Genomic DNA, 18,978 nt, shown 5'->3' on the forward strand with positions numbered 1-18,978 from the left:
AGTGCATCAAGAAACGGCTGTTGCCATTTTGGGGGAAGAAGAGGACCATGGGTAATGTATTATTTTGGCCAGACCTGGCAACTTCACATTATGCGGGTACAGTGACCAAGCTTTCAGAGGACAACAACTTCGTTCCCAAATACATTAACCCCCCAAATGTGCCCCAAAATCGACCTATCGAAAGATATTGGGCACTATGCAAGACTGAATACAAGAAAAGGAAGACGCCTCCAAAGAATTTGAATGGTTTCAAGCGCGTGTGGGCAACCATTTCCAAGCAAGTGGCAGAAAAGTCCGGAAAAAGGCTGTTCATGACGTTCCGCAGCAAGCTGGTGGAGACCTACAGGCATGGACCCATGTCAACCAAGTAGTAACATTTTCTTGCAGCGTTTTGTACCTTCTGTTCGTTCAAGAAAGAATAAATAGTTTATCGTGAGTATGGCGCTTTCTATCTTGATTACAATTTCGCGACACTTATGCTGAATCACACCTTATATTAGAACAGCAATAACATTACAATTTATTCCAATGAATGAGCTCAACAATGAAATTCCATTCCTTGCCAGCATTCCATGTACTTACTGGAAGGGACACCACCAGTCAGTTCGCAGGAATTGGAAAAAAGAAAGCATGGAATGTATATGTAAAAAATCGTACTTTCAAAGTAGTTTAGGATCTGGTAATGTGGATGATGAGACGATAGCACGTACAGAACAATTTGTGGTGAATCTCTACACCGACTCTCAAAAAATCTCGATCAATGGTGTCTGTACTGATTCGGCCGGACAAAAACTCAGACCAACTTCCACCAACGAAGGATGCTCTAATGCCCAAAATCAAGCGAGCACACGTTCAACCATACATTTAGCGGCACGCCAGCGACTCGAACATTGACTTCCTTCAACTCGAACATTTTGGTTGGCAAACTACGAATGGAAAATTGGTGCCCAAATGGACCACTCAGGAGAGTGTTGCTAAAAGTTGCTTAGGGTTAGTCTTGAACATGTAAACATACGTGGGACACAACTGCAAGTGTGTGCAGGCTTCAGTGGAGTGCATGAAAACCTATAGCTGTAATGATAAGTGTTATAACTTGTAAACACTTATGTACAATCCGGGGCAAAAAACCTGCAACATGAGCATGTAAGTTTATTGTGAAATGACGAAGTCTTTTGCTCCAAAATAAAGTGTGCACGGAAGGAGGCCGAGGTTTATCCTGGTGTGATTCGTTCCACTTAGACGTTATGTTCATTCCCTGTGCTGTTAGGCGTAGTTTCACAATAAACTTACATCCTCATGTTGCAGGTTTTTTGGCGCGGACTGTACCAGAAAATTATTCATCTGATGAGGATTTAAAAGACTAAAGAAACATGTAACTTTGCGCAGATTTGATATGATAATGTAGAATATTATTATAGTTTTGCTTGTTTCCAGTAATTAGTTTAAGTATTTAATGAAGTTCGATGTAATATTCTCATAAATTACATACAAATAGAGTTATTGATGTTTCTGCAAAAACATTTTTTAAAGTGACGATTGAGAAAATACAGACCATTCTTGATTTTAGAAATACCCTTTAAGCGTAAAACGATGTTATCAATCATCCTATATATATCACCTGTAAATGGTGTTTGCCCTCACTTAAGACATCTTTACATATGTTCTTATTTATATTTTCTGCTTTTTCATTATGGTAAGATAAACAATTTTGTTAAAGAAACAATGAATTATTTTTAACGACCGGTGGAAATACTGCACACAAATAGTTGAAAAATCTGAATCAACCTGAATATGAACTGTAAATGGACTTTAACACTATAAAAGATATCTCTACTTATCTCAAAATTTTGTGATCCTTAACACACGGTCGTATCAACTGACCGGAGATCTAGAAATGATTATGACAGTGCAGGAAAGCTCAAGGGAGAAGGGTGAGAACTGTTCTTCAAATATTGGGGGAAACATCAGATTTTTATCTCGGAAACAAAACCTTTATTGACTGACGTGAGCTGAAATTCAGTAGTGGCATTCGGAGCATCAGCATTTGAATCAAAGTGCACTTTGCTTCAAACTTATCTCGCTGTACGGCTATTTTTGGAAGTAAACCTAACCTAGTAAACCTTGGAAAGATAATTTAATGCTCTACAAACTTAATTAGGGATGCTTTTTTTTTTTTTTTTCATATCTCAGCTCATTGGGGAGATACAGAACAAAAAATATTACGGACAAAATGTCAGTTTTTAATGTTTAAATTAAATCTTCCGAAAACCCGTTGGGTCTATCCAAAGCATAAATAGACAAAAGCGTAAGGCACACCGGAGATAAAACCGGAAAAAGAAATTCATTAATATCTTGATTAGTGTCGAAGATATGTTTTTTTTATATATATATTTGAAACGCTAATATTTTTTTTAGCATCAATAGAGGGGGAAGGGAGTGTACGGGGGGGACCTTCCGCTCGCATCAAGCTACCTGCGTTTTAAAAGTTATCACGATAGTGGACTTGATTTTGGATCACCTGTTGCTTTTATTCTCTCGGGTTGAACGAAACTTAACCACGTGTTCTGCCTCCCGACTATAATTGCCCATCTGTAATTGGTTAAAGGGAGGAACTATTTTTTCAGATTGTTTCGTATAATTAACTTCACCCATTTGTTAGACGAGACGAAAAAATATTAATTCACGGAGCAAAATATACTACTACAAATTACTGACAAAATGTATGCCATATTCTGTGATTTTTACCTTGTTATCGAGAAAAACAATCGTCACAGTGTTGTTAACATGCAAACCGATAAGTATCTAAGAACAAATGTTAAACACATGAGAGAGAGGTAGATAGTAAATGTAGTAGAGAATAAACGTAATATGTTTCGGTCCAATTTAATATACTTTCAATTGCTCTTAACCATAATAAAGGAACAGTTTTTTTTTTTTTTTTTTTTTTTAAAAAAAAGGTGTAATGGCTGTCCTTAAGAAACGTAGAGATTGCAACAGTCATTTTAAGTCCCGCCCCAAACAGACACCTTACAATTTGAAAACATGGCGGCTACATGTAGAGCTTCTGTTCAGTTTCGTTATGAAACATCGAAATGGAAAACCACTGAAAAGCGGGAAAAACGAATTGTTTTAAACGTGTTCAATAAAATGATGGAAAACAATCCTACTGTGTTAGTGAATGACATAGTGAAATTAACGACAGAATATACTGGTGTGTCTGAGTCGAGTGTTGTGAACATATGTAGAGTTCGAAGAAACGGGGTTGTTGACAACACTGGGTAAAAAGATAGAAAAAACAGAATTAGTGAAGACAGATGACTTTGTGAAATGTGCTATTCGGAGCAAAGTGCATGATTTCTTTCTAAGAAATGAACCACCTACACTAAACAAAATTTTGAGTTCTGTAAATAGTGAATGTTGCCTACTTTCAATCGAACTACGATCTACACATTGTTGTTGGATATTGGTTTTCAGTTTCTCAAGAAAAATAAAGTGAATGCTATTTTAGATAGGGAAGACATTGCATTATGGCGGCGACGACATTTGAGAAATATTCGTGAACACAGAGCGGAAAATAGAACCATATATTACTTACAAGGTACATTCGCGAAGTGTCTCCTCGGGATTCGTCTAAACTTTATTTAAATGCAAAGTTCTCAGCGGCCCAAAGTATATTGTAGTAATTTTAGCGACCCATAGGGTAATTTGCATATTTATGGGCCTTCATATATCCGGAATTCATACACTACTATAACGCTTGGTTACAAAACTGCTTTTAGTTTCTTTAGATGTAACTGAACATGAATGTGGGCATATGCAAAACAAACTGGCTGTGACACGTGTTATCCACACCAGCCGCCATCTTGGATTCAACTTTTGGTTTTTCAAATGGGAATAGGCGCATGTGATACATCAAATTCATACAAAATTTTCTCGGAAATTCATTGGTGTAGTAAAGTTTACGATAGCTTGTACCATTTGCAAGATATTGCATGTTAAACGTGAGGCACTTCACAAATTCAACCATTTGAAAAGTTGTGCAGGGCCCCGTATGTATATGTGATCTTTACGTGATTTATTGTTGACGAAATATTTTCTGAACGTACATACATACAGACACACTGACGTAAATAGAATATGGTAGATCTTCACCAAAATCTGATCGTATCTAGATTTACATTAGGCATTTTGTTCGTAATACAATACTTCCTTGTTATAGTATAACATGAAAGTAATAACAATCATTCACAAAAATGTAAGATTATGACACCAATGTTGTAGTTTGTTTATACCTACAGTACGTTTCCAGTTAGAAATCGTTTTGATTTGTCAACATAAAAAAGGTAAGAGTAACATATTACTCTGCAATGTCTATTCGCGAAGTGCCTAGAGGGATTTAACATGTAATATCTCGCAGATGGTACAAGCTACCGTAAAACTCTACACCAATGAATTGCCATGAAAATTTTGTATGAATTTGATGTATCACATGCACCTATTCCCATATGAAAAAACGAAAGTTGAATCCAATATGACGGCCGGTGTGGATAACACGTGTCAGAGTAACAGTACTTGATCCAATTTGTTTTGCATTTGCCCACATTCATGTTCAGTTACATCTAAAACTGAAAGCAATTTTGTGACCGAGCGTTATAGTAGTGTCTCAATTCCAGGTATATGAAGGCTCAAATATACAAATTACCCATATGGGCCGCTAAAATTAGTACAATACACAATAAGCCATGGAGAACTTTGCATTTAAATCAGTTTTACATGAATCCCGAGGGTACACTTCGCGAATGTACCTTATTAGACGAAACCTGGGTGAACGAAGGTCACACTACATCCAGTGTGTCGGTAGACATATTATATATATATATATATATATATATAAGCGTTTTTGTCTGAAAAATCAACCGGCCTAAAAAATCCTACGGGCAAGGAAAAAGGACTAATAGTTGTTCATATAGGAGCGATAGTGGATTTGTAGATGGTGGTGCTCATATCTTTGAATCTATTTGTACATGGTGGTGATTACCATGATGACATGAATGGTGACGTTTTTCGTGAATAGTTTGAAACAATATTGCCTAAATTTGATCCCGGGTGTATTATTGTAATGGATAGTGCTTCATACCATAGCGTAAGGCTAGAACGACGTCCAAACTCCTCATGGCGAAAACAAGAAATAACTGAGTGGTTAACAGCAAAGAAAGTGTCTCAGAGTCCGATGTTAAAGTAGAACTACTGAATAAAGCGCAAAGCATTGCTCTCAACAACGAAAACCTATATATAATAGACAGCATCCCAAAACAGATTGAGAGAATAATTGAGAGACTTCCTCCCTACCACAGCAATTTGAACCCGATAGAAACTGTGTGGGCGTTAATTCCATTCAGTAACGTGGCCAGGGGTGGTTCCGAGACCTCCTCCCTCAAATTTGGAAAAAGTTGTTAAAATTAAGCCTAAAATCGCATTTTTTTGCCAAAAATTTTCCGGGGGAAGAACATCGTACAACCCCCCTGAAATTACCTTCTAGCTATCGGATTCCCGGAATCAAATTTTGACTACGCCACTGATTCCATTATTTATTGATATGCTTGATTTATAACCGAGATATACCTTGCTTTTGAGATCGAGGAACGCACGGGAAAAGAGATGTATACGCACAGAGAAGAGTTCAAGCTTCGAGGAGATTTGAAGATGCAGCTTATCACAGTCGAAGAATTCATGACACACCGGGAGACCTTGCGGTGTTAACGAAGGTGTGGTCACAAACGACGAAGAATTTACTCTTTGTCAAAGGAGCTAAATTAGAGAAGTTTGTGTTTAATAAAGTAAAACTGACAACACACACACACCGCCTCCTGAAGAAATAAGCATTGTTTTCCGTCGGCTGGACCCCCAATTGTGAGTCAAGCCTTGCGCTGGCCATATAGGTTGAACAGCCTTTGGCTAACGGGAACGCAATACTACCTCTTTGGGAGAGCATAGAGAGGCACGCAACACACATTACAGATAACATCCCTGTCTTAACTTGAGAAACGGCTCTTAACAGAGCCATGCCGCGTCCACCAAAGCCACAAACTAGAAGACAGCCAGGTGAAACTGGAGCTAACTCGATCTCCAGCAAAGAATGCAAGAATATAGTAGGGACAGCCGCACTCAAGAAGATAATATCGACCACCGAGTGAAGGAGATATATGAAGAAGCCAAGAAGACCACAAGGGATGTAGATGTTCTTATCAAGACGCCTCCACTATACATCAAACATGTCTCCAGCACGTTAACAGAAGCGGATGTGAGGACCATCATTGACAACCAAATCAAGGTTGATGAATTCCTTGTAGCAGATGTTGGAGATCGGATCAAGATGTTCTTCACGTCGGAAGAAACACGAGAATTCTTTCTAGAGATCTCCCAACCGAAAAACTTTGGATCACGGGCAGTGTTCCAAGAGCCACGTAAACCAACGGAAGATGTAAAGCTCACACCAAGCCAAGAAGATGCCACAAAAGAACAAACAGGGCCTTATCAGGAGCACCACCCCGAATACCCAGAAGTGCTACAAAAGGAAGATGTAACCGCCAATGAAGACGAACCCACACCTTCTCAAACAAATGAAAAAAAAAGAGTCGAACCTGACTGCAACAAACAAGACGAAGATTTCCATCTAGTCCAGAGAAGAGGAAGGAGAAAGAATATAGATGCCAAAGCTACAAACCAAGATGATCCACAAAATCTCACACAGGAGGGAACCAAACGCACACAGGTGAAACCCAAAAACACACAGGTGTAAACCAACCTCATACAGGTGGAAAACAAAATATCCGACTCTTATCAGGACCATCACAGACCTACAGACACAAACAAAGAATTGAAATCCAAGATCCAATCAGAAGTCAGGAACAAAGCTGAAACGATCCAATCAGAGGCCAGAGAAAATCCTCAAAGGAACCAACCAAAAAGTAGCAGTCAAGATGAACGTACAGCTGCAGGCAGAGCAGAAACAACCACCAACAGAACCGAAGAGACCGTCGAAACAACGAAGAACCAATCAACCAGAAGAAAACAAAAGACACCTATGTTCACTTGCGTTATCAAAGGATATCCAATATGTAGCGAACTTCAGCATCTTAAAGATGAGCTCCAAGCGCAAAATATAGTATTCAGCACACTTATAAGAATCAACTCACCGAGAGGGCCTACACCACTAGTGAGGCTATTTTCACCCAACCCGGAAGATATAAATAAACTCATCACATACAGACTAAAAACAAGAACCAGCAAGTACAAAGTAGAACAGTCAAGAAACCAGCCAAGACCATCACCGTGCTGGAACTGTTATGCATACGGTCATATGAAGTTCCAGTGTTCAAACAAGACGGTGTGTCATAGATGTGGGGACACACATGATAACATCTGCAAACTTCCATTAAACAGGAACTTTTATGCGACTTGCAAAACATGGCACAGGACAGGAAGTAGTCTGTCCAAAAAGACCACTCACCCAACAATGTTCCAAAACCTAGGCTGATCATAGAAAAGAATCCCAGAAACTCGGGCCCTTTTCAGGAACAGAACCCAAGAACAGAAGAAACAGCAAGGATCGCGATAGAAAACCGGGAAAGAAACGACAAGCAGACCATTACTGAAACAATAGAACAACCCATAGATAAAGCCACTCACAAGATAATAGCATGGGTCACTTCCATACTAACCATAGCAACACCTGCAGAAGCAAGACCTAACCTTACGGAAGCAATATCAATAGCAACGAAGTTCTTCCAACTGTCAATAAACGCAGTCACAACAACGACCGGAGAGCTGTACGTCACAATGCCACAGACAGTCAACAGAAAAAGCAAAAGCAGTGGCAACAACAAAAAGCCAGACAAGAATGAAACGGAGGGGAGATAAAGAATCGTTACCACTGCAGACCGATGACGAACAGGAGACACCATGGCACATGATAACCGACATGCATGCTCAAAAAATAACAAAAGTCCCACTAACAATACACTCCCCCATTACAGACAATACAGATATGCACTACTAATAATACAGATAGGTTTTTAATTTAACAGATAAATTAATTTACTACAGACATGTTTACATGGATTTTTGCCACCCTTCTTATGTGGTTTTGCCATGTAAATACTTATGCATGCAGCATGACCGACTAAGGGTTTTCTCCCTGGTTTCCAGGTTTTTTGTCCCTCTATCAAACACAAATAACTCTTCGCGCTTTCCTATCTTCTTTACCCTTCTGTTTTCTATCCACACATTCGCGTGTAAATGTCTCGTAAAGATAGAAACCGCGGCACACACTCCATCCGACAGATACTTCAGTATACGAATTGCATGTGAGGAGAGGCAATGACAGATGATTGATGCCTTACTCTCTGTCAGGACGCGGGCTTTCCTGAGGGGCGTCCTTTTTTCAAACTTTTCTGTTTCTGCACGGGAAAAGAACAGCTGACCGAAGCAGAAATCTCGCCGTGAAGCACGTGCTTGACGTGGAGTGATACAAATTGTTTTGTTTATCTCAGGTGTGGTTCTTACGTTGAATTGATTTAAAGAGTGCTTCAATAATGCTTTAAATGGTGTTATATTACATCCTTCGTGAACTTCTTGTTACGCGAAAGGATTCAGACAACTTAAAAAATAAAGAAATAAGGGCATCGATTTTTAACAAATTTACAGAGACGACAAAATTTTTGACATGGGATTTAGAGAGATTGATTATTTACAACTGATTTTAATTGATTAATGCCCACGAAGACGTGTGTGGATTTGCTCTGTGCAGTGGTGGACTTATTTATTTATGGCGCCGCCCCTAGGCACTATTCGATCGGCCGCCCTTTGGTGTTTCGCGATAGGAAACGTCTCAACGTAATAGGCGATTTTTAGTTTTCCGTCATTGGCACGCTTTTATTCATATCTTTGTCCAAGACATAGTGAAATAAATTGTTTTGATTTTTTAAAATAGGTTTTGAAATGAAAAAGATATTTTGCCATTTAGGCAAGAGCGAATAAGAATAAATTAATCGCTGGACGAAATACGTAAACTAAAACCATTAGTTTGCGTTGCTGTTTATTTTGAAGGGAAAGTGGCGATGTTTGTATAGCAAAGTCGGACCACATTTTCTCCTAACACGAATTTCGATTTTAAGAGATCTTCTGTAAAATATGGCCCTTGTACTTATCGTTAGATAAATGATATTAGGTTAGTTAAGGTGCCGTTACTGATGGATAATGTATTGTAACAATATGGTCCTTGTACTTACGTAAATGCTAAAATTGATACAAAATGGTACAAAATACCACTGCCGACATCATAGGTATGTGATTTCGTATTACTAAAGAAACTTCCGTTATCTCAATGTTTTTGTGCCTTAAAATTTGGTCTTACTCTACTAGACAAAGGAAATGCTAGGGCCCTACCCCTATAAGAAATTTGTTTAATTTTCCTACACTTCACGGTCCTGTTTTCCAAAAATACATATTTCAAAGAAATAAAATCGTAAAATAATCAAATATAAAAAAACTGTGCAGTTAAGACTGATAAATATTAGAACTTTATTATGCTTTCTGCAGACACAGCAGACTACAACCACTAGGCAGTAATCCCATCGGACTACCTATGTCACAAATTGGGACCGTGCCTTATTCATTTCGTGGCTATAGAGAACGCTATGCTATAGCCAATTATGTTAAAGGCTAGCACGAAGTATTTCATTAATGAATTTAAAAAAATAAACCCTCCTAATAAAATTAAATTGAGGGTCACATTGACCAACAGTAAGTACAAATGTTCCTATAATTTACACGTAAGGAACTTCTTCCGGCTGCGCCCCTAGGCACGTGCCTAGTGTGCCTAATGGTAAGTCCGCCACTGGCTTTCTGGATGTTTAACACTACATACAATGTAAAAAACTGTCAATCGTATACTCTAACACATTGGGAAAAATTAGGTATGGGTTTCTCAGGCAATATAGAATTTAGTTATTAGTAAGTTGATTAATAAATTTCTTGTTTATTACTGTCAGATAAATCATGTTTGTGTTTGGAAAAGGTTATCTTATTTTGAATTATTGCACCTTCAAACTTCTATATTCTGTTGAGCCTCATTTTATCCCTTCCCCAATATCAATAACCTAATTCATAGAATATATATATACACACACACGAAAATTGATACAAGATAAAGTTTCAAGCACAAGCATTGGAAAAGCATTTTGCAGGAAACATTGTTTCCCAAAAGTGGAGATAGATGGCGCTAGTTGTGTTAGCGGTAGTGCGGGTAGGTATTGAGAGTTCGTATATGCGTCAGAGAGTAAAATAAGATGTTTAGAAAACTGGCCTCACTTGGAGTTGTGATAAGTGATTCGTCTTTTGTGGGCAAAGAATGTGTCGCGATTGTACATTCACAGATCATGGAAGTGTATGGTGAAGAAGCATTGAGCAGACATGTGGCGAAATGGTATGTTTTTCAAGCAGGCAGAGGCGTGGTGGCAAACCACAATATGGCAGCGAGCGGTCGCCCAAATTCTGCAAAGACTGACATCAACACGCACGAATGGAAGATGCTTAAAAATGATCCAAAGGTAACTGTTCGTGCAACTGCGCCAGAGCTGGGATTGAGATATGGTACCGTGCAGCGTATCGTGTCTGATGTGTTGCGTTATTCCAAAATGTGTACCAGCTGTGTTCCACAAGTGTTATCCCACAACAACAGGACACATGAGCGACATGCAATCTCATCTCTGGAGCAGTACCACGTTGACGGCTGGAAGTTCCCTGATCACATCGTTACTGAGGACGAAACCTTGGTGTTTCGTCTCAACAAGCAAAAGGGCCAATATGGAGTGGAAGCACGCTGGATCACCAACAAGAAAGAAGTTTAAGGTTACACCCTCTGTTGGTCAAGTTACGGTAACCATACTCTGGGATTCATGCGGTGTTCCTAATCGAGCATCTGGAGCGTGGCCAATCCGTAACTGCTGATCGTTACTGTGCAACGTTGACCCAGGTTACGTGAAGCAATCTGACGAAAACGCTCTGGCATGTTGAGTGAAGGCGTCATCCTCCTCGATGACAATTCCAGACCCCATACTGCTCACCAACACTGCTGCAACAGTTCAAGTGGAAAGTGTGGAGCCGTCTCTCTATAGCCCAGATTTGGCTCCAAGTGACTATTTCCTTTTTTCGGCATTGAAGGAACATCTCTCGGGAACAAGATTCGCTTCAGACTGTGATGTGGAAACTGCTGCTGAGAACTAGCTAAATGGGAAGAACGAAATTTCTACCAAGTCAAGTCAGGTTAGGTTAGGTTAGAAAAGTTGGTTCTGCGTTCTGATAAATACCTGGATCTATTTAGTGATTATGTGGAAAAGTGATCAGCACATATGCCGTTTTTCTCCTATCGTTTGTATTTTTCTTCTTAATACATATTTTTTTTCTCGGCTTTGTAATCTTTACTTTTTTTGGATTCATCCTTTTGTGTGTATATGTATGTATGTTCCACCATAACTAGAATGCCTGGAGCAATTTTAACTATACTTGGCACATGTATTACTTGCAGTCTCAGAAAGTACTGTCGGGACAAGATCTACTAGAACACCTAGGAAAATTGGGAGGGGGGCAAAAATGATAGAAAACGACCGAGATTAGTGTCAAATTCACAGTTTAAGGAATCCATGAGCTGATTGGTGACAGTTTCTTTCGATGCCCTTTAAGTCCAAGTTCAGCCCCCAGTGAGGGCAAAACGACCTTGCACACCTGGCGGGAGGGGAGAGACAAAATGACCGATATTAGTGTTGAGTCATAGTTTTCTGACTCGCTCAGATAAATAGCGACCCACTCGATGCCGTTAGTGTCGAGCTTTCAGCGTCGCTAAGTTAATTGGTGACAATCCTGATGTTTAAATCCACGTTCAGCCCCCCACTAGTACCCCTGGGGGGGACAATGACATGACAATCAAAAGCGACCGATAACAGTATCGAATCCATAGTTTTTGGAGTTCGTAAGTTGATTGGTGACACCCCTATAGCATTTAATTAGCACCCCTAAAATGGTGGAAAGAGGTTATGTAAAAATAATGAGAACTTATATTCATGAACCTATAGTTCTCGATGTCGCTGAGATTAACAATTACAATTCCGATAGCTTTAAAGTTGAAGTTCAGCCCCATCGGTATAAGGTGAGAAGAGATGAAAAATAACATATTCTAAATGACAGTGTAGAATAGATAGTTTGCGTTCGTCAAGCTATTAGATTACAATCGCGATGACATTTAACCCCAATTTAGGTATAAACGAGCATGTCAATTGCTCATTCATATTAATATATATATATTATATATATAGGGTGTCCTTAAAGACTGTTGCCATCCTGTGTATCTTCGAAATGACTGCGAATATGAAAAAATCCAAAAACATGTCCGTCATTATTGAGGGGTTTGAATTTTGAGCTATAAAAGGTCTATAACAGACACTCCAATATAAGGGTACGTGGAGTCAAATTGAAAATTTCAAATGGCAAAGGGGATAGAACAAAATCTGCCTAAACAAACATGATACATTAGATCTCACCTCACTTTTTCATTTCATGGGGGACATGAATGCGCCTTGTTTCATGCGTGGATCAATCTGAGAACTATCAGAAAGACGGCGTCTCTCCCACACCTAGAACAAGTTTTATTTAAAATTAACCTAAAGTAGTGATTCTGAACTTCAGGTACGCGAACCTCTGGGTGTGCTCGTCGACGATGCCAAAAACGGCGAAATCCTTTCTTATTCGAGTTAGTATTAATATTTTTATAAGTGCAACTGTTAACCAGAAATACAGATATAAACTATTGAAAAGGAACCTACTATTCTAAATGAAAAAAAAAAAAAAGAAAAGAAACTTACCTTAGGAGGTTTGAATGGGTAATCTGTTGGAAAGTGAATTGTTAAAAAGAATACCCCTCCTTGGTACGGACTGTCTGGCTGTAAGACAAAAGAAACAATTAACACAATGTTGAAACTTGATGTTTATCTATTACACGCATATAACATTTTATTATAAAATTTACAACGGTTCAGAAATAGAAATGTATGTCAGGTTATGCCAAAAATTACACTGCCAATTACAAATAGAAATGTATGCCAAAATCACACTGGTTATTTTGTGGGGCAGGAGCATCTATAAACAAGTAGAGGACGTTTTTTCATTGTGAATCTAAAGAAACCACTTAAATCCGCATTTCACCTGCTTCACTTCCATACTACAACATAAGCATATACTGCCCTTAAAACCCTAGATTTTTAATTTTTTTTTTTTTCCATTACTAAGCAAGGAATTTTAGGTGCTGCGTCGAAATTTAGTTTTGTTGTTAAAACGTCCAAATTAACTCAAGAAAACATTAAATCATGACTTCTGTGTTTTGGTTGTACATTTTTTTTTTTTTTAATGCACGCACCTTTTTGCACCTTTGCTCAGTATAATCTTTTTTGCGCTTATCTTTTAAATACCTACTTTATCGCATTTTACTCCTGTAATAATTAAACAAGAACACACAATGTATATGGTATCACATTTTCACTTTAGGGAAGTCCCATTATTATAGGAAAGCTACCGAACAGGAAGTAAATGAAGATGCGAAAATCAAACTGACTAATTATGGCTTTCACCAATCGGTATTGTTGAATGCCTTTCCACATACATATACCATGAACATTGCGTTCGAAGAGTAAGCAAATAAATGGGTGCGCCAATAAAGATCTATTTGCACCCCTTCAGTGCCATAATTAAAATTATGCAAGAGAAGATCCAAGAAAATTACAAGGTAAAAGAACACGGACACACCGAAACAACTATAACTCAACAGACAAGTGTCACATCATATAGTCGAAGATTAAATGACTATTTAGTAAGACCACATATAGTAAAAGGAAACGTTACTTAAAATATGGACAGGTTATAATCTTTGTCGGGAAGAAGTACTCCCATGCGCAAAAAATATTGCACGTATACTGTAACTCACAATTTTTCGCAATTATTCCATTTTCCATATGTTTATTGGTAAAATTCAGTTATTAGTACGTGGAGATAATAGAAAGCAATCCATCTAAGGAGATATTTCCAAAAAATATAATAAAATAATAAAAATATAAGCAAAAAACAAAATTATGTTCGGTTTTGTGTATACTGGCAATAATGTTTTCGAGGGAATTTTTGGAGTAGCACAGCACGATTGCAGAGGGAATAACACTGGAAATTGGAGCAAAATATTGCATTTATTGGCTTAAATCTAGGGTGTAAATTGTCTGCCAAATATAAATTAGCTTCTGTAAGCAAGATGTTATACGGAAAATATAAACAAAGAGAAAAACTGTTGTCTTAAGTTTGGAAGTGACATGCTCTATAGCCATGAGCATTTATTTCTTAAGAAAAAGATAGGCAACAAAAGAAAATCTGTGTGGTCAAGTGGGTAGAGTGACGGACTAGTAATTCTTATACTGTTTTGACACCAGATCGAATCCCATCCGGTCCTGTTCAATTTTTTTTCATTACAAAACATTGTAGAAAGTGTATAATTTTTATGTTAATAAAACTGAAACAATACAATTAGGAAATAACTTTTTGTTTCCTCTGATGACGTATTTATTTAGAATTAGTGTACTATTAGTAATACCGATTGCTTTCAGTTTATGGCGTTGTATAGCTTCCTTTATCATCCTCTTTTCTTGAAAAAAAAAAATTGTCTCCAATAAAGTATGAAAAATATATATAGTCAGAAACAGACATCTTAGTATCAAACATGATTTATCGTGATGAAATAAACAAGTTTCCCGTTATTAAAAAATAAAACTATAGAAAATCATTGAATTTGGTCTTAAGGTTTTTATTATGCTATATATATTCTTTATAAGACTATACTTTATAAGGCAAGATGAGCGATCATACCCTCAAATTTAGCTAGTGAGTGAAAGATGTTTTCGGCACAAATATTTTACAGGTTTAGGTGCATGAAACACCAATACGCCATGGTCTTGACCTTCGTTTATTTCACATTATTATCCGACATATCATAGCAGGTAAAAAGCAGCATCAATCGGCAAGAAGAACTGCAAGTTGTGGTCTTAGTCAGTTTCTGATGCTCCGGACTCGATCGCCTAGCACGCTCGTCTATACCTTGACTCATACGTCTATCATTCAGTGCAGGCACATATCCAGCTTTTCTTTCGGAGGGGACCCGACACGAATCCTCGTAAGCACGTAATTCTAATGTTTCAAAAATATCAATAATAATAATAATAATAATAATAATAATAATAATAATAATAATAATAATAATAATAATAATAATAATGCAACAGTTCTGTATTTCTCTTAAACGTTTCTTACTTGTCATTTATGAACCGGTCAAACTTAATTCTAACTCACACGAAATCAAAAAATATTTTCTAGAGACATGTAAGGAAAACTGTCTGCTACGTATATCACATAACAAAAATAGCAAATGGCAATGAGTGTATCGTTCTAATACAGTAATGTTATAAACAGACCGGAAACGAAATTCTAATCCCATTTAAAAGTGTTCTTTAATTCCACCTGGTATCAATGGCATTACGGTATATTCTTACAAGTAACACTTCCCAAGTGTAACACTCCGATTTTGATAAAATTTGACAGGCAGATACTACACATAAAATAAACGAATACATGTTTTTTATTTTCTGCGGAAAAACTGTTTTACGGGGGCAAAAGCACTCACCCAAAATTTTGAAAGTTGACGCCTGAAAGACAAAAACAAGTGGACCAAAGTGTACGAAATTGTGCACAGATATGGCAGACGTAAAATGAAGGAATGCGTGTTTTGTATTTTCCTGGAAAAAACGGTTAGGTGGGACGCAGACCCCTCCAAACCTTTGATCATGAAATATCAAAAGTGCTAGTAACAATATGTCTGATGTGTGTAAAGGACGAAGAATTCCGATGACACTTTGTGTATGGACAATACGCAAAAACTAAACGAATGCCTGTTTTAGGGGACAAAATCCCCCATCCAAAATGATGAAAGTTGACGCCCGAAAGGCAAGAAGAAGTGAACCGAAATGAATGAAATTGTGCACAGATATTGTAGACGAAAAATGAGGGAATATGGGTTCCGTATTTTCCTGATTTAAAAAAAAAAAAAAAAAAAAAAACCGTTTCGGTGGGACACAGACCCCTCCAAAACTTTGATCGTGAAATATCAAAAGTGCTAATAACAGTATGTCAGAAGTGCTTAAAGGACATGAAGAATTAGAACAACAAATTGTGTAGGAACAATACGCAAAAAAAAAAACGGGTTTATTTTCTGCGAAAAATTGGTTTTAGGGGGCAGAATTCCCCACCCAAAATTTTGAAATCGTGCACAGATATTCTAGACGTAAATTGAGGTAATTGTGTTTCGTATTTTCCTGAAAAAAAGCGATTGAGTGCGGCACGGACCTTCTAAGCTGTTGATTAAGAAATATCAAAAGTGCAAATAAGTATGTATACGTCAGAAGTTCCTAAAGAGTATGGAGAATTGCAACGAAACTTCGTATAGGGACAATTTGCAAAACAGTAAATGAAATGCATTTTAATTTGTATGAAAAACCAGTGTTGGGGCCTAGAGCCCCTTCAAAAAAAAAGTTAATATTACCGTAAAAGTGCAGGAAGGAGTGGACCGAAGCAAATGAAATTGTGTGTAGATATTGTATAGACTGTATGTAAAATAAGGACTTTCGTGTTTTAAAGATGTCCCTATCAATTTTGGCACATCAACAGCAAACAGGAAATTAATCGGCACGTGTTTTTGTTTATGCGGAAAAACATTGTAAGGGTTAAAGTTGCTTCGTGAAATACTACAAAATACGCTATACTGTTTGTGCTTGTTGTTGATCTGCCAAATTTGAAGAAATCTGAAGGAGACACTTGTGAAACACGAGAGGCTTTATTTTTCATATCCAATATCTACAGACAATTTCATTCGCTTCGGTCCAATCCTTCCGACACTCAACGCCTTGGTCCACTCAAAAGGTTTTTTTCTCTTTTCAGGAAAATACGAAGCACGTATTTCCTCATCTTACCTCTACAACATTTGTGAACAATTTCATTCAGTTCGGTACATTTTTTCTTGCCTTTGTTGCGTCAAATTTCAAAATTCATGCGGGGGACCTTTTGTCCTCTAAAACCGTTTTTTTCGCAGGAAATAAAAAAGCCGAATTTGTTTATTTTTTGCTTATTGTCCTAACACAAAGTTTTGTTCCAATTCTTCATGTAAATTTAGGCACTTCTGACATACTGTTATTAGCACTTTTGATATTTCATGATCAAAGGTTTGGAGGGATCTGTGCCCCACCTAACCGTTTTTTCCAGGAAAATACAAAACACGTATTCTCTAATTTTATGTCCGCAATATCTGTTCACAATTTCGTTCACTTTTGTCCACTTGTTTTTGCCTTTCGAGCGTCAACTTTCAAATTTTGGGTGAGGGCTTTTGCCCCCTAAAACCGTTTTTCAGCAAAAAAAAAAAAAATAAAAAAGTACTTATTTGTTTATTTTATGTATAGTATCTACCTGCCAAATTTTATCAAAATCGGAGTGTTACACTTGGGAAGTGTTACTTGTTAGAATTATAACAACAACGCATTGTCCACAGTTTGGACACTGACTCAAAGTAATCTTAAAAAAAAAAAAAAAAAAAAAAAAAAAAAAAAAAAAAAAACTCAAAAGGGGAAAAAGTAGGTTTATTAAAAAGTGCTTGAGGTTTGGTAAGGGACAGCTTCCAGGACCTCACGCTGGATACGTCACTGAGTCAATGCATTATATTTGTTTCTTGCAAAGATGATAATTAGATGCGTAATGTGTAAAATTATATCATAGTTTGACTTTTTATAGGTCTTTCCTTAACACATCCATATTATCCGGCGTTCTGCCTGCCTGTTTTATGTCGGATAAGCGAAACTCTACTGTATTTTCAGATAGCATATACACAGGAGATAGAGGTCTGCACGGGCCGGAATTTTTAGAACGGACCCGGCCCGTCCCCTTTAATTTATAATCTATAGGCATTAGCGGATTAAGGGCGGAGCCAATGGAGCCCAGGGCCCCCAGCTCAGGGGGCCCTTTAAAATCCCTCTGTTTAATACTTACGCTCGCGGTATCGCTAGATTTAAGTCTTTGCATCAGCAGCATTTACCTGTTAATAATGAATGCAATTATTTAATTGTTAATAATGAATTTAACTAATCTAATTATTGTAAACTTGAAGCACATTCAAATATTACAGCATAGTTCTCGGTAGTTCCATAAGTAATTTCAGAGACCACGGTGTTTCAGTGGTAGAGCGTTCACCTTTGGTGCATGGAGTCCTTGGTTCGATCTATGCTCGCGCCAAGTGAACCTTGTGCTGGACAAACACTGTGTGTGTGGGTTTTCTCGAGGTTCTCCCGTTTTATCCCACTTTTTTTAATTCCACCATTTCATTCATTTCTTATCATCACTGTCTCCTTTAGCCTATCCGGCATAATCGTGGGACGTAAAACTTAAAAATTTCATTTCAAATCATTTCAATCAAAAAACAGTTGCAGGAAGTATGTAATTTCGAATAAAACAAACTACTATATACAATTCTGACAAGTAAACCTTACGTTTGGGTGAATCGAGTTGCTGACTGAGACACATACGAGAAAGTAGTACTAAATGTGGTTAGTATTTCAGTGAAGTTGTAGGTGCGAAGCTCCAGGGGTTTAGGAGATACAGCTACCAGAACATCACATGGAAGTACAGAATAGTCTTCATATAGTTGGAGGTAAAAGCTCTGTAAGACCTCTTGTAACGACAAATGGTGAATAACAGATATATGGGTATATATTAGGACTAGGGGGAAGTCTTATAGTAAGGGTATACCTGACGGCGGCCATATTGAAATCCGCCATTTTGAATAAAAGTTAAGTT

At 37.7% G+C, this 18,978-nt stretch overlaps 1 protein-coding gene across 1 annotated transcript in view; it reads right to left on the bottom strand.

Moving 5' to 3' along the window:
* eff (ubiquitin-conjugating enzyme E2 eff) overlaps positions 1 to 18,978 on the bottom strand; it is a 114,802-nt gene that overhangs the window by 37,020 nt on the left and 58,804 nt on the right. The window contains exon 4 of the mRNA XM_081726913.1: positions 12,918 to 12,995. Coding sequence (XP_081583039.1) covers positions 12,918 to 12,995 — 78 coding nt within the window. The remainder of the gene's footprint in view (positions 1 to 12,917; positions 12,996 to 18,978) is intronic.

Source organism: Thermobia domestica, chromosome 1, assembly GCF_964235325.1.
Source record: "Thermobia domestica chromosome 1, izTheDome1.hap1.1, whole genome shotgun sequence".
NCBI lineage: Eukaryota > Metazoa > Arthropoda > Insecta > Zygentoma > Lepismatidae > Thermobia > Thermobia domestica.